Source organism: Bolinopsis microptera, chromosome 6, assembly GCF_026151205.1.
Source record: "Bolinopsis microptera isolate Bmic1 chromosome 6, MBARI_Bmic_1.0, whole genome shotgun sequence".
NCBI classification, from domain to species: domain Eukaryota; kingdom Metazoa; phylum Ctenophora; class Tentaculata; order Lobata; family Bolinopsidae; genus Bolinopsis; species Bolinopsis microptera.
The window spans coordinates 16,324,003-16,340,637 of record NC_087077.1 but is presented as its reverse complement, the minus strand read 5'-3'; the positions used below and the strand labels follow the sequence as shown (position 1 = coordinate 16,340,637).

Genomic DNA, 16,635 nt, shown 5'->3' with positions numbered 1-16,635 from the left:
TGCTACATGCATGATGGACATACAATTATAATTTAACAAAATTGCAGCTGGCGGCACATTGAGCAATTAAATTTTTAGTAATATAAGTGCGAAACCAGACTTTTCTGTTGACCATTGTTAATGGTCGGGAGAAGAAAGCGGCGCGGGCTACTTCGAAGAAATTTAGACGAGTAACATCCGTTAAGACTTTCTGCTAATGTTGCTGCAAATTTATTATATGTATGCACATATGTTGCTTTTTTTTTGTGTGTATCGTATGTTTAAAAATGATGTTTACTTTTTTAATGTTTATAAATTCGTATTTTAACCGATCTATACCCTGTTGTACAAAATCGAGCGCAACATATACAACCTGTCGAATCATCACTTGTTTTTGATATCTTTAAAATCTTTAGATCTACTGCTTCATATGATTTTGGATTTAGTTTGATATTATCACAGCTACTATATACAACACAGCAATTATGAAGAAGCAGACTTTAGGCTAGAAAGTATTAATACTTTCAACACTACTATATAACAAATAATTTGAGAACTGAAGAAGACGTAGTTACGTGGAATGATTTTTTCAATTCAATAAAGTTTCTAGCCTAAAGTCTGCTTCTTCATTTTGTTCGCAACCTTAAGAGTCAAAAGTTGTAGCGCGATGCACTACTGGGTCGCGCGCGCATCAAATAATGCTTCTCGCAACCACAGAGATGATCGGCGAGATGCGAAGGATTGACATCGTCAATCAAAGTCAAAAGATAACTTCTCCAAGTAAAATCATTTATTTTCAGTTGACCATTTATATATCTCAAAGGGTTTTATTTTTAACCCCGGTTTTTTAAATTTGTACAATTTTTGTAGAATTTCTATTGTATTGGTTTATTCATTTTTGAGGGTGTTTATCCTTGCATGATCTTTTCGATGGTGCACTGGGCCTTTAGAACGGCCATCCTTCAGCTTCTGTCAACTGAAATTACTATTAATCCAAGTTGAGGCAATCAGCCGACGCGCGGCTTTTATGGTTATCTATGATATGTATAATCTGTAACAAAGATCAAAATTAAAGTTTGTATTCTCTAAATTTAAATTCTCTATAGCTAGACAATTACCATTGCTGAAATTATCTGTATATTGTTCAAAAATTTTTTGTAGTTATTTTATGAATACTGAATGCATGGTATTGCTGTCAGTTGTACTTATCTAACGCTACCAGACCTAGGCTCTACTGAAGAAGCAGGTCTCAACTCTCAAAGAGGCCATCGTTTGATTACAAGTCCATAAAAGCGACCATTGGACCACGCAATACTGCGATTTTTAACAGACTATGTAACATTAAACTACTCATAAAATTTGTCGCAAATAATGGGAAAATCTCGATTCCGTACATGCCGCGATTTCCTTTTGTCCCTGATGTCAATAAGCAATGCGAAAAGACAATTAGTTTTGAGAAAATATATAATCTATTGTATTGGTTTATTCAATTTCAAGGGTGTCTATCCTCAAATGGCTAGACAACTACCGTTGTTGAAGAAAAGATATAATATTTCTGATAACTTTATAATTATTTCAGTATGAAGAGAGCATGTGTGACTCTCCCTCGTCATTTGACTCCAGATAAAGTAAAAGTCTCTCAGACACTAATTAATGGTTTAGTCGATTCTTTATGGAGTAAAAGCAAGTCAGAAAATGTTTTTAGATACGAGTTATCAGAATCTTGCTTGCGGAGTATCCCTGGCCAATGTCAATTCTGTGCAGATTACAATGAACATAGATTTTCAAAGAAGAGAGCTGCCCACTCAGTGTCTTCTTGCAATCAACTCTTCAACGACAGTTTATTTAACTTCAACAAGCTTAATGATTCAGAGGTATGGACACGAATTTAATAAGTTTTATTTTGGAAACCACAACTTACTTTATTCTTGCCATGGCCCTTGCTTTAGAATCCTTACTACAATGAATAAATCTTTTTGTCAGGGTTGATTTGCATTTTAAATTTATTTTTAACTGTCTATAATTGCTGAATCTATGGATATACATTAATATTAATAATTCTCAATTTGGTTGGAGAGTATAACTATAATATATATTATAAATTGCTATTCTGTACATTTAATTGTTTTTCAGATCTTGCTAGAAGTTTCTCTGTCGGATGATGCAGATTGTGTAAGTTTCTCTATGGACAGTGGTTCATCCTTAGTTGCTGTTAATGCAAGCCCGTTATCGGAGAGTCACATTCTTCTTCTACCATCACCTGAAAAATGCTTAAACCAGGTACAGATAATATTAAGGTATCTTAAATAACCAGTTTTATTGGCTTACTAAATATATCAGGAATATCCTTTTGCTACTTAGATACTTATATTACTAGGTTATATTACGGATCGTGAACAAATTAAATTTTCCAAATTTGGATAATTGACTCTATTAATACCAAATTATAATAATCATAATGTGATTAGTCATGTAAATTACTTCCAGAGGTTAACTCTCGGTGCAGTCGAGCTGGGACTGTCATTTTCTGTTAGCTGTGGTGATCCAGATCTACGAGTAGTTTTCAACAGTTTACGAGCATTTGCGTCCATCAATCATCTTCATCTCCATGCTTACAAGTGAGTGAGTTTATTAGCTAAGTACTTCCTTTTGCCACAGACTGAAATAACAATACAAATTTAGTATTCACCCATTTTTCCCAACCCATGTCTCAAGTAGCGAAGGCACAAAAGATTTAAGGACAAGGGTTAGCGAAAGATTTTGTATATGGTAGCTTGTGTCCGTCGCCCGTCGTCGTACGTTATATTGCATAAACAATAAACATAGGGTTGCATAGAAATATACGGTATTTTCAAAATCAATATGGAATTAACTGGGCGACGCTCGGCCTGTCACTCCGCCATATCTGCATGCTTATAAACAGTAAAGCCTGGGGTCCCCAGGTTGTATGGAATATGATAAATACGCAATCACGGATCGGGAAATTGAGCGGCCGTCCACAAAAGAAAAGCGGCCACATTTCTTGTTCACAATATTATGTGTATTTTTTTTATTAATAGACTCACATAACCTTTCCAATAGACCTGATTTTGATGCTTCTTATAATGTTTTTATCCTAAAGAATTCTAGTCCTAGTAATTTAGAAGTTAACGAACATCTACTTATACAAAAACTCAGAACCTTGAAACCATATGGTATTAATTCATGTGATCCTTTTGGTATGCCACTTTTATTCGAAAATAAAACTTTTGATAATGGTCCTTAAATTATTTCACCCTTAATGCAGGGACTAGTATATTTTTTCCGACTAGTTGGGGCCTCACAACCCCCCATACCCGAGTGCTTCCCATTCCATTTTTGAGAGTTTGGCTTCTTTTTACAGCTAACATCCTTTAGTTCAAATTAAAAATTTTCTGATATAATTGGAGTATTAACCCTTATCTTTATTAGGTACTGAAGATGTCCGAAAATGTTTTACCAATGATGTTATAAAGATTTTGTTGGAATTTTTAAACTCATTCGTTGTCTGACTGTGGGAACTATTGATTCTTGATATTTTTTTTATTAAATACTTGATAAAGGTAAAACTACCTTGGTACCTGATTTCATTTTCCTTTAAATGTGCTAGTGTTTTGATTGAAGCCATGTTAATCTAGGATAACTAACACTGTTTACACAGGTGCAGTGCTAGTCTGCCAATAGAAAGTGCACCAGTTGTACACTTAGTGGATTGTTGTTATAAACTAACAACTTACCCCGTACCTGGGTTCGTGTTTCAGCTTCAGACTGATACTGTTTCACTTGCTAAGGTTGGATTTCTCACTTTATCTCTTTGTTTTGTTAATTTCTAGGCTGATGTTATTAAGCTGTTATGTTTATAAATCTTCATATTTTGTTAATTTACTTCTGAAACAGTACACCTATCAGAGCGTGTTTACGGCAGTAGAAGTACTACAAGACCAGGATATACCCCACAATATGATGATAACATATGGGGACCCCTGCGCTGTTCACACAAATCCAACCATAGTTCCAGAACCTGTCCTTCGAGTTTGTTTGTGGCCTGTCAAACCATCAGACCAGGTTTATCTCTTAGATAAACGCAGCAATTATCTAATTTAATTTAATTATTTAATGACGTTACTTTGATTTGTACAACTTTACGTCCTGCCTCTGATAATTTATAACAAGGAGGCTCATGTGCAGGATTGAACAGAAAAGTATCAGCTTACAAAAAATGGGAACGTATGTCTAATTCTCTTTTAAAGTACTGTCTTAAATCTAATTACTTCACTAATTACTTGTCTCACCAGTACCCATTTCAGCTTCCTGCTGATGAGCTACTTTTCAAACCGGCAGTGTGTGAGATAAGTGGTCATATTTTACTACACGACTTGGACTTATTTCAAACCATCACAGAGACACAGATAATCAATACCCTCAAGATAAATGCTTTTGAAGAAGATCAGTTTCAAGAAATTACTGCTTTGGTCAGGAAGAAATTGGAAGCAGTAAATAAGAGCAGCTAATTTTGTCATGCGATTGATCTCACGTCACGTCATAAAACTACTCTGGTTTCACACAGAAATAGTCACATATTGTGTTTTTATATTTATTTTACTACTTTTTAACCTCATTTTACGTTTAATTATTTATACAATTTTATGTTTGAAGTAACATTGTCAGTTAGATTTCATTTTATCAAATATGTTAAAGCATACATAAAGTAACACATAAATTATTGCAAAACAAAGTTAGTTATCTGGAGTAACTTAGCTATAATATAAGAGTAACTTAGCTATAATCTATTTAAATATATAATTAATTTGAAAAAAGCCTCAGCTCAAAATAATTCAGATAGATGGAAATATTTTCTTTACCAAGGCCGGTATAGTTCTACCATGTTACCAATATCTAAAGAATAATATTTATAGAATGTTGGAGCTATTTTCTATCTTTACCAAGGGTGGTATCGTCCTATTCTGTTTCCAAGGAGCCTGTACCCAGCTCATCTCCTCAACTCATGCAGTTAATGAGTCCATCAAAAACATACTTATACAGGTACGGAGTACGTTTACAACTCTTTCCATTAAAAACTGTGTTTTGTTAGTTCAAAACTGTTTAAAATTACAAGTAGTTAAAAAAGGTCAGATTAAATAACAAATGAACGCAAATAGCTTGTAATACTAAGTACTTTAAAATAATAAAACTTGCTCATATTTAAATTTTAACATCTTGACTGAATAAATATTATTTTCTTGAATAAACGTCCAACAAGGCGATAACATAACAATGTGTCGTTGTGTTCAGGGCAGCCCCAGCAACCAGCACAACCACAAGAACCTAACAATCCAACTGAAACTGGATAACGAGTTTGAACTTGTGTTTGCCGTTGTTGTTCAGAAGATGCTCCAACTCTCTTATCTTGGTGAGTCCCATTTTGTTAACCTTGTCACGTGTTACTCTGTAAGGTTTGGGGATTGTCTTTAAATTCCATTATACCTCCGCTTTGATCTGGGTTAAGGAAATTTCCACAAACAAATTCTGATAGTACTGCAACTGCATTTACTATGTAATAAAAACCTAATCATATCTAACTAACTAAAAATATGATGATATTTCAGACAAACTGATCGACTCTATCCATCTGGAGTTCAGAGATAAGTATAAGAACGAGCTGAGAGACGGCACCCTGTGGCTCAACGGCTGTAACTTCGACTCTGGTGATTATTATTAATAACTCTTGTTATTTATAGATTCTGGTGGGCCGGTGAGGCATATGTTTTGGCACGTGACAGGAACAATCCAAATACCAATCAGCTTCCACTATTGACAGGATCACTGAAAAATATGCCTCCCCCGGCCCCCAGCAGTATCCACATTGTGGTGGTTCCAGCACCTTGGTGCTATGTAGAAACAATGTGCTACTCAGATTAACAGAAGAGTTGTTACAGTCAAGCGACTTATTAATATTCAATCGTGTTTCTAACTTTCAATTCCAAACTGTAGTCACTTTCGTAGATTGACTTGATAACTATGGTATGCAAATTTGAAACCTATTTTTGTCAGATTTCAGTGGGATCCTAAGCAAGATAGAGGGGGAACATAGAGTAGAGAAGTCAGCTCCACGTGCTATGAAGCAGTTCACTCAGTCAAAGAAGTTCGAAAAGACAGCAACTGCCAACAAAGCCATGTTTGAACAGGTATGCAGAATTTAAGTTATATTTTCATTTTACTTTAAAAAATTAATCCCGACAATATAACTTATACTTTTTTATTATATATAATACCCAAGCTGTACTCTAGATTTTTATAAGAATCTGTGGGACCGAGTAACACGTTATCTCTCCTGTCTGGTATACAGCTGTTCTATTGTGTTCGATAAACCTTTCAGGCCTATGTTCAGTAAACTTGTAGTCTTTAGTCTGAACTATTGTCCTAAACCTGTGATAATATTATTCACACTTTTGTGCCAAACATCTGTTTGTGAGCTGTATTACTATAAGTCACAACTTGTTTCCAGAAACTTTTAAAAATGTTTCGTTCATTGTTTTTCGCAGTCGTCTTAGGCCAGGTCCTTGGTTCAAAAGTCGGTATACTACACATGCATGGAGTATTGGAAAGCTACAAGCAGCATTTTGGATTCAAACAGTTTATTTAAAGGGAGACTGGGATCCCAGTGCGTCTGATCAACGCTTTTAACCATATTTCCAGCATTACCCCCATCAAATACCAAGCAGAGGACATATTGAAGGATGTAAAAGAAATCGCGTCCCAATACGACCAGATCATTGCAGTGGGCTATTCACAGGGAGGTATTATTTGGCGCACCATGATAGAAATGTGGGAGGATCACAATGTGGTCCTCTTCATCTCTCTAGCATCTCCTCAACACGGTTTTTACGGGACTCCTCCAGGTTTGGCTATGTTCAAGATGTTGCATTGGGTGGATAAAATCTTTCGCAGTGACAAAGTCTACGAGATTGGATACTCCAACGTTGGTCAAGCAGTGAGTTTCTTCAACATTTACCTGGACCCGACGCATTACGACCTCTACCTGAAAGGAAACAAGTTTTTCCCTGAACTTAATAATGAGGCTGGGACTCCCGCTGAAAAAGAGTTAAGAAAGAAAAACTTTCTGAAATTGTCCAACTTGTTTGTTTTAATTGGAGGACCAGGTGAGAACATGATTGACCCCTGGCAATCCACAATATTCGGGTACTACACAAAGGACGGATTCGACAAAGGAATGATCCCGATGGAAGAATCTCGACTCTTTGTTGAGGATTTGTTTGGGCTGAGGACTTTGGCAGAGAGAGGAGATCTAGTGAAGTGTGTCTACCCTGGCATTAGTCACTTAAAGTTCAGGGACGACCCTAACATGCTCAGAAGATGTGTCCTTCCTGCTTTGAGACCATACTATCAAGTGTAACTTATAACTTCAATTAATTTAATAATAATAATAATGTGAGTTTTTACTTGTCTTTATATACAGTATTTGCGGGAGGGGTTATTGAAAAAAAGGGGATAATGTTCCCCTCAAGTTGTACTAAGGAAAATTAAATCCATTAAAAACGCTGAAATACAGTTCCTAGCTTCCTTAACAATATGAAACGCTGTAAGGGAGGGATATGGAGGTAAGTACACGTGCAGTGAGCAAAATACTCGTAAAAAGAGGAATGAATAATACGGAGGTTGAATAACTTATGAGACATATTTAAAAGGTACGAAAATCGGTGGTTTTTCGAAAAAAACATATTTTCGGACTACCAAAATTTAGGCCACCATTATGTTCCCCAAATAATTTTTCACGTATTTTCCTTGATTATGACTTTATCTATTTGCTCTCAACTTATCAATATACTAAGTTATAAATATGGTTCATCAAACAATTAATGAACACTAGTATTCGATCATGCTTTAAAAATGATTTTGGACACGTTCCATTAAAAATAAGCAAGCTCTGTCACTACTATATTGGCCACGGCGGTGAAATTTCGGGATTAGTGGAAGATAAACAAACACTGTCGGTCTCCTATACCCTCTGGAGGATTATAAGTTAAGTTGAGGCTAACTTTCAAAGGCTCAGGAGAAATCGTTTACAAGATGAAACAGCTGATCAGAGAAAATCTTTGTATTTAATTTTCTCAAATATTAGGTTTCAATTTTGTAAAATAAGGAGATGACAAAACTCCCCAAATACCATGATTAAATTTGAAGTACGAATTGAGGCGGTTTTCGGAAAAAATTCCCATATTTTCGTTCCCAAATCATTTAGGTCACCGGAATTATGTCGAACATATATACAGGGTGAGTTGAAAATAGTGTGTAGAATATAAAAATCGATAATTTTTTTTATGAAGGAGCAAATTTTTAAAGGTGAATTGCTATCAGTTCATAAACGTTACAAATTTCATTCTTGCCTCTCATTTGATTCTAACTCATAATTTGGTTGATTTTTGGCAGTTTTCCAAAAATTCGTAAATTCGTCCTAATGGGGTTCTCAAATCGCGTGCCCTGAAAATCGAGTCTAAAAATCTATCTTCTTCTACATTTTTTGAGCAATCACCCTGAAACTTTCAGGATATGTTTGAGGGATCATTTAGAAGATATGAGCCGGACAGAATTTTAAGAGAGGCCTTTAAAAAATTTTTATTCGATTTTGAAAATCGTGGACCTTGAAAAACCATCAAAAAACGAGGTCCAAGATTTTAAAAATCGAATAAAAAATGTTTAAAGGCCTATCTCAAAATGTTGTCGGGCTCATCTCTTCTAAATGATCCCTAGAACAAATCCTGAAAGTTTCAGGGTGATTTCTCAAAAAATGTAGGAGAAGATAGATTTTTAGACTCTATTTTCAGGGCACGCGATCAAAAATCGCTCGCGCAATACAATTACCAACACGTGCACGCGCTGACCTTTGACCGGCATTAATTTCGGCTAGGAACGATATTTTTCCACGGGATCAAAAGCATCTGATAGATATTACTCCCCTCTATCAGAAACAACTAAAAAGTCGATTTTGAGAACATTTCCACGAAGACCCCCCCCCCGCCCCCTTAATACAGTCAAGTCGGCTATAGACAATTGTCTTACACGTTATCAACATGTCCTATCAACAATAAAGGACAATGGGTTGAGCAAATTAATACTTATTAAGTATTTTTATTGCATTATTATAATATTTAAATATTTTCATTACCTAAATATGCAAAAATTAAGTGGAAATTTCATTTGTCAAAAAAATTAGAGCCATTTACTTTCTACACACTATTTTCAACTCTCGTAAGGTAATAATATGGGAGCTAACAAAAATAATATGATAAAATGATCTTTTAGTTGTAATATTAGTATCTAGGATCTAGGAAAATAAAAATAGAATTCGAGCAACATATTATGTCCTCATCATATATATCCTCATGGCATGAGTCGTATGATAAAGTTTATTTTATTTGCATCTAGCAGGTGTTGATAGTGGAATATTTCGCACGTTTACAAACCGATTTTTGTAAATAAAACTTAAGGTTACACCTCTGATCATATGAATAGTTTCGGAACCAGGTGTTACACGCACTTAAAGTGTGTCACCTGATGCACCGTGCTGCTCATAAACGATTATAACTTTAAATAACAAATCTTATTTAGTTAATAACGCCAACGATTTCAAACTCCGAGATCACTGATATCCTTCTCTCTAAATGTATAGTAACAACTCTCTCTCAGGATAAGAGTGTAGCGAGTACGGCGGCGCGTCTGGCGACTGCTGTGATGGGAACAGCCAGTTCAGAGCCTCCTGCTGAGAAACCAAAGACTGACGTGGAAATAGCAAGAGAGAATATGAAGAAGAAGAAAGCAGCTAAGAAGGGAAAGAAAAAACCAGAGGAGGTTTGTTTTGATAAATAGTTGTGTACGTAGTTATTATATCTAAGCAGAAAAAGTGATATCAGTAGTAAATGAAGTTCGACTTATGTAGTACCTTTTGGGCTTGTTAATCAGCAACCCATCAGCTAAGGTGCTTTGGGACTCACATGGTGAAATAGTTAAATACTTAGCGACTGAAAATTAACCTCACTACTTCCTTCAGCCAGCTGCACCACCAGTGAAAGTTCCTAAGAAAGGAAAGAAAGGAAAAGAAGCCCGTTCCTGGGATATGGGAGGGAAAAGCACTGAGGGGATAGACTTCAGCTCAGAGCCCCAGAACGGAATACAGAGTGCCAACTTAAAAGATGAGTCTCACTTAAAGGGTACCATGTCAGGAGATCTGAATGGAGTGGGAGACGACTGGAGTGAGAGTGAGGATGAAGAGGATGAGGTTTGTTTCACTTGTTTGTTTGTTTGTTTGTTTGTTTGTTTGTTTGTTTGTTTGTTTGTTTGTTTGTTTGTTTGTTTGTTTTGTTTGTTTGTTTGTTTGTTTGTTTGTTTGTTTGTTTGTTTGTTTGTTTGTTTGTTTGTTTGTTTGTTTGTTTGTTTGTTTGTTTGTTTGTTTGTTTGTTTGTTTGTTTGTTTGTTTGCTTGCTTGCTTGCTTGCTTGCTTGCTTGCTTATTTGTTTGTTTGTTTGTTTGTTTGTTTGTTTGTTTGTTTGTTTGTTTGTTTGTTTGTTTGTTTGTTTGTTTGTTTGTTTGTTTGTTTGTTTGTTTGTTTGTTTGTTTTCAATGAATAATTCCAGGAAGTTGTTGACAACTCAGTGAGCAATGGACCTTCTGGTAAATCATCTGGAATGTTCTCCTTCTTAAAAAACATCAACTTCTCTACCCAACAAACCGTAACCAGCGAATCTCTTGAACCAGGTTAAATTTAATATTGAAACTAAGATGGCACAATTTTGAACCTAATTTTAACGAATTTTCATTCATGAATCACTGACCAACAATTTACATTCCTTTCACCAAAGAACCATTGTATTTATATTGACTAACAAGTATGTGTGTCCAGTACTGGAGAAGCTAAAAGAACACCTGACATCAAAGAATGTGGCTGCGGAGATCTCTATCCAGTTGTGTGATACACTGGAAAGTAGTCTGGTTGGGAAGAGTTACAGTACGTTTACTGGACTTACTTCTACTGCTAAACAGGCTCTTAGTGACGCACTTACTAAGGTTACTAGCACGAGCCAGTTAATCAAGATAATTAACTTGCCTTGTTAAAAATAGTCTAGATTAAAGTTTGGTTAAGGTGTTGAGTTATTGTATCAGTATTAAAAACACGCGAGTGTTCTCTTATTGTCCTAAATTAACATCTCCCTCAGATTTTATCTCCCAAACATCGTGTAAACGTGTTGCGTGACGTAATGGAGGCTAAAAGTAAGGGCCGCCCGTACGTGATAACGTTCTGCGGAGTAAACGGGGTGGGTAAGAGCACTAACCTGGCTAAAGTGTGTTTCTGGTTACTGGATAACGGCTACAGAGTTCTAGTGGTCGGGGGAGATACTTTCAGAGCCGGTAATTTGTTTTTTTATCTTTTAATCATCTATATCATATGTATGATAATCATACGGCATAATTTTCTAAGGCAATACGTGTGACAACAGCTCTGTGAAAAACTGCAGAGAGGCAATAACAAACAACATATAATAAGACTAACTACATTACCTTATATGGTAGTGTTCCTGTGGTGACACTACCATATAAGGTAACTACCGGCCTCGTACGTACACGTTTGTTTGTGATCATCAGAATATCCCATTACTAGGCTATCCATTATCGGTATGAAATCTTTTATCTAGATAAACAGATAAAAATTTAGGTTTTATCTAGATAAAACCGATAAAACCGATAATTTTTCTGCTGAAGGCCAAAGCCAAAATGTTTTCCAAATTTCACAAAAACTGATTGTCGACTTTTATTACTGTTTACCAGTAATCTTGCTAAAGTACAACTTCCTTTCTTTTGAAAATATTAGAGCATCAGTTTTCTTCTCCGGGGAACAATAGTGTACCAGTTCTCTTCAAAACAGTAGACCAACGGTTTGTCTTCTCCTAAGAACAGTAGTGTACCAGTTCTCTTCAAAACAGTAGATCACCGGTTTCCTTCTCCTAAAAACAGTAGTGTACCAGTTCTCTTCAAAACAGTAGACCAAGGGTTTCCTTCTCCTGAGAACAGTAACGCACTAGTTCTCTTCAAAACAGTAGACCACCGGTTTCCTTCTCCTGAGAACAGTAACGCACTAGTTCTCTTCAAAACAGTAGACCACCGGTTCCCTTCTCCTGAAAACAGTAGTGCAACAGTTCTCTTCAAAACAGTAGACCACTGGTATCCTTCTCCTGAGAACAGTAACGCACTAGTTCTCTTCAAAACATTAGACCACCGGTTTCCTTCTCCTGAGAACAGTAACGCACTAGTTCTCTTCAAAACAGTAGACCACCGGTTTCCTTCTCCTGAGAACAGTAGTGCACCAGTTCTTTTCAAAACAGTAGACCAAGGGTTTCCTTCTCCTGAGAACAGTAACGCACTAGTTCTCTTCAAAACAGTAGACCACCGGTTTCCTTCTCCTGAGAACAGTAACGCACTAGTTCTCTTCAAAACAGTAGATCACCGGTTTCCTTCTCCTGAGAACAGTAGTGCACCAGTTCTCTTCAAAACATTAGACCACCGGTTTCCTTCTCCTGAGAACAGTAGTGCACCAGTTCTCTTCAAAACAGTAGACCACCGGTTTCCTTCTCCTGAGAACAGTAGTGCACCAGTTCTCTTCAAAACATTAGACCACCGGTTTCCTTCTCCTGAGAACAGTAGTGCAACAAATACCAATTCTCCTCGAAACAGTAAAACATTTAAAGTGATTCAGTGAACCGTTTCCTTATCCTGTGGATAACTTGGAGCAACAGATTCCTTCTCCTGAAGACAATGTTTCACGCCTAGAACACTTACGGAATTTAATTGAGTGCCCTGCCGCCTGCCGGTATTTTTGACTCTTGTTAACAGTAACATGCTCGTTCCTGTCTCCAGAATGGTTGTAAGGTAGAACGCCAGCACCCTAGCCTCAAGATAACAATGTCAATAACTTTCTCTAGACTTCTACAGTTCTACAGTTCTACAGTTCCATAGGTATACAAATGTAAATAAACCTCTTAAGCTCACATTTAAGTAAACTACCTCTTCTATCATACTATAAAACGTTTGGGACTGTTTCTTGGATTACTTGGGAAGGCAAAAAACACTAATATTTCTTTAAAATTTTACGGTATTGTGGCAGTTTTTTCGGTAATTCTAGTGAATTTTTATACCGATAAAAATATGTTTTATCTAGATAAACAGATAACCTTTTTTAACGAATTATCGGAGATAATTATCGGTAACGATTATCGGAGTGGATAGCCTACCCATTACCATATATAAGGGAATCACGTGACTGACATGTTACATACCAGGTGCTGTCGAGCAGCTGCGCACCCACGTGGTAAGACTTGCTAACTTATACTCGGAGGACCAGGTCCAACTCTACGAACGAGGATACGGCAAGGATCCGGCAGGTTTTATAATTTAACTAATTGCACTGGATAATCTATATCATTGTGTTTGGAACCGGTCCTGGCCGAGTTCTGCGCCCCAAATCCATATGTTATAGCAATATATTTGAAAGAACTGCAACTCCCTTGAACAACTCAATTTTACATTAAATTCCCTATAAGACCTGTAGAGCCACTTCGTTCACTTAAGGCGGGGGGTTCACCCTGAATTTTTTGTGAAACTTGGTTTCGAGATAGCAGTTGACCAACAAACTAGGACAGGTGACCGAACTTTTGAGGGGGTCCCGGACCCCAACCGCCAAACGGTGCCCGCGGGGCAGCCACGCCCATATTTGGTCCAAATTAGGCCCAATTTAGCCAAATACCCTGAACACGCCCAAATCCCAGATTTTAGGTGCTTCACTTGTAGCTAGTGGTCCCCTGAACTCGTATATGAATTTTCATCAAGATTGGACAAAAAATGACTGAGTTATGAGCCAAAAACCATATGACCATATTTGGGCATACGCACCAAATTTGATCGATTTTGGCCCATAAATTGGTCAAATATCAATATTTTTGAATGAAACCAACTTTATATGGAAGGTAAGCCTATACTACACATTCTCTATGATTATCAGCTCAATATCTACCTAACTGTGGATTCTGTGTTCAAACAGTTGCAAAAAATGAACAAAATCGCCCATATCTCAGTTCGCGATATTTGCAAAACTGATTTCGTTCAAAACAATAGAACTCAATAGGGTTTCAATATTTTTTCATGAAATTTTCAGAATCGACGTAGAATCGCCTCATGACCTTAAGTTTTGTATTAAAATTTTGAGTTAGGCCTTTAAAAAAATTTGGCGGCCAAATTCTGAAAAATGCCCGGCAAATTTGGTGCGTATGCCCAAATATGGTCATATGGTTTTTGGCTCATAACTCAGTCATTTTTTGTCCAATCTTGATGAAAATTTATATACGAGTTCAGGGGACCACTAGCTACAAGTAGAGCACCTAAAATCTGGGATTTGGGCATGTTCAGGGTATTTGGCTAAATTGGGCCTAATTTGGACCAAATATGGGCGTGGCTGCCCCGCGGGCACCGTTTGGCGGTTGGGGTCCGGGACCCCCTCAAAAGTTCGGTCACCGGTCCTAGTTTGTTGGTCAACTGCTATCTCGAAACTAAGTTTCACAAAAAAATCAGGGTGAACCCCCCCCTTAAACCACAAACACAAATGTAACAATATGCAGGTCTAGCGTTTGAAGCTATAAAGTACGCCAATGAGCGGCGTTACGATGTGGTCCTGGTAGATACAGCTGGGCGTATGCAGGATAACGAACCCCTGATGAGAGCACTTAGTAAACTAGTGGCTCTTAACACACCTGATCTTACTCTGTTTGTTGGAGAAGCGCTTGTGGGGAATGAGGCTGTGAGTGCTGACATCTTCTTATCTTGTTTCTTCATGAACATTCTTATCTTGTTTCTTCATGAACATTCTTATCTTGTTTCTTCATGAACATACTTATCTTGTTTCTTGTGTAAACATTGTAAAATATGTGAGGCCCCATAGTTTGATTCATGTTTGATATCCTTTAAATATGTATTTATTATCAGGTTGACCAGCTTGTCAAGTTCAACCAGTCCCTCATTGATCACTCTTCTACTGCATTGGCTGGGACTAAGTCCGTTATCGACGGTATCCTTCTCACTAAATTTGATTGTATTGATGATAAAGTAAGTTATCGCTCTGATAATTCAATCATACATAATGTATATAATTAATTAACAACTAATTAATATTTAATTAACATTTAAGAGTTCCCAATTACAAGCTATCGTGTTTTACTGTTGAATCATCAGATACAGTAATAAGAAATAACTTAGCAAAACTAAACTAGTGTGACTAGATCCACTTATCTCCCTGTTTATCCTCAGGTTGGAGCCGCTATCTCCATGACTTACATAACAGGACAGCCGATAATATTTGTTGGAACGGGACAGCAGTATCCTGATTTGAAGTCTCTGAATGTGAAAAGTGTCGTGTCTGCTCTGCTGAGATAATTATTACAGTTTTCAGTTTTATTTCGTTGATAATTTGATTGATTGTATTCTTCAGGTGTTTAAAATGTGATTTGACTATGTAATATGATGTATAAAAGCCAAAATAAATTACGCAATTTTTATTGTAGTTGTGGAATATTATTTGGAACGCGCTGCCGACATACCTTTGAAATATAACGAAAGGACCTCTCTTTTTGCGCAAGTTACGTAATTACACGTACCGGCCCGGCCGGCCGGCGGCCACGCGACGCGCGCGCAGGCATATTTCTACTTAAAGTGTATTAGAACCATGTAGATCTCAAATGACGTCATCTAGTATCTAGGTTGTTTTTTGTAGACACTTCCTGATCAATACCAATCAGACAGTCTCTCGACCCTTCTTTGTAGAAAATGCTCCCATTTCTCAAGAAATAGCATTTGATTAAAATTGAATGTCAGCGTTCCAAATAATATTCTAAAATTGGTTGGACAGAAACATGCACATTGTTATAATCATAATGGTTGTTATTGAAATGAAAAGTATCACAATAATTGGGGATTAACTTATTTTGATCCGATTTATTTTAAATCGTTTATCTTGTAACAACGGGTCGTTCATATATTACTTTTTGACCCACTTTTAAGCCACCATACCCCCTCCGTGATCAGTTTACACATAGATTATAGCTATCGTGTCAAAATTTGTCCCACGTCGTGATCCTCATCGTCAAATTTACGGCTCTTACTAATTCGCTCGCCATAAAATTATCACGTGACTTTAGTTTTTATGGTTTTGTAGCCGAAACAAACGGTTTTACATAAACATTAAACAATAACCCCAAAGCTATCCATAACCCGAGTCCTGGAAAATCGAATTCGTGTTTAACTAACCTGTCACGTGACCAAAACAGTTTTTTGCCCATAACTCTCCAGTCTCCAGGGAAGCGTTTTTATCCTACGTCATGGGGGGTCAGGGGTGATTCGGAATCAGCGTCGAAAACAACACCTGTGTTTATAAAGACAGGTGGGATATATCCCTTTCATACCCTCACGGGCTCACGGCCTTTTCACATGAATTTGTTTTAAATTGAGGCGAACGATTAAGTGGTAGTGCAAATTTACACTAGCGCAATCATTAAGGAACACCCTTCGGTCGATTACGTAATATGT

General features: G+C 36.9%; 2 protein-coding genes across 3 annotated transcripts; both read left to right on the top strand.

Annotated features, from left to right (window-relative positions):
• Positions 1 to 508: 508 nt before the first annotated feature.
• Positions 509 to 15,969, top strand: LOC134816763 (signal recognition particle receptor subunit alpha-like). 2 transcript variants are annotated; one of them, XM_063825755.1, is made up of 14 exons: positions 509 to 535; positions 4,916 to 5,040; positions 5,290 to 5,407; positions 5,604 to 5,702; positions 6,049 to 6,182; positions 9,703 to 9,864; positions 10,064 to 10,291; positions 10,647 to 10,767; positions 10,913 to 11,076; positions 11,226 to 11,418; positions 13,344 to 13,445; positions 14,676 to 14,854; positions 15,040 to 15,159; positions 15,361 to 15,969. In XM_063825755.1, coding segments are annotated over exons 1-14 (1,872 nt in total). In that variant the 5' UTR covers positions 509 to 534; the 3' UTR covers positions 15,487 to 15,969. The 2 variants fall into 2 exon arrangements, with proteins under 2 accessions (XP_063681825.1, XP_063681824.1); XM_063825754.1 differs by lacking the exon at positions 509 to 535 and having other exon boundaries at positions 4,909 to 5,040.
• Positions 1,554 to 4,781, top strand: LOC134816697 (GDP-D-glucose phosphorylase 1-like). Its single transcript, XM_063825655.1, has 6 exons — positions 1,554 to 1,853; positions 2,113 to 2,259; positions 2,467 to 2,597; positions 3,659 to 3,788; positions 3,907 to 4,062; positions 4,305 to 4,781. The coding sequence occupies exons 1-6, from the start codon at positions 1,560 to 1,562 to the stop codon at positions 4,506 to 4,508; spliced, it is 1,062 nt and encodes a 353-aa protein (XP_063681725.1). The 5' UTR covers positions 1,554 to 1,559; the 3' UTR covers positions 4,509 to 4,781.
• Positions 15,970 to 16,635: the final 666 nt, after the last annotated feature.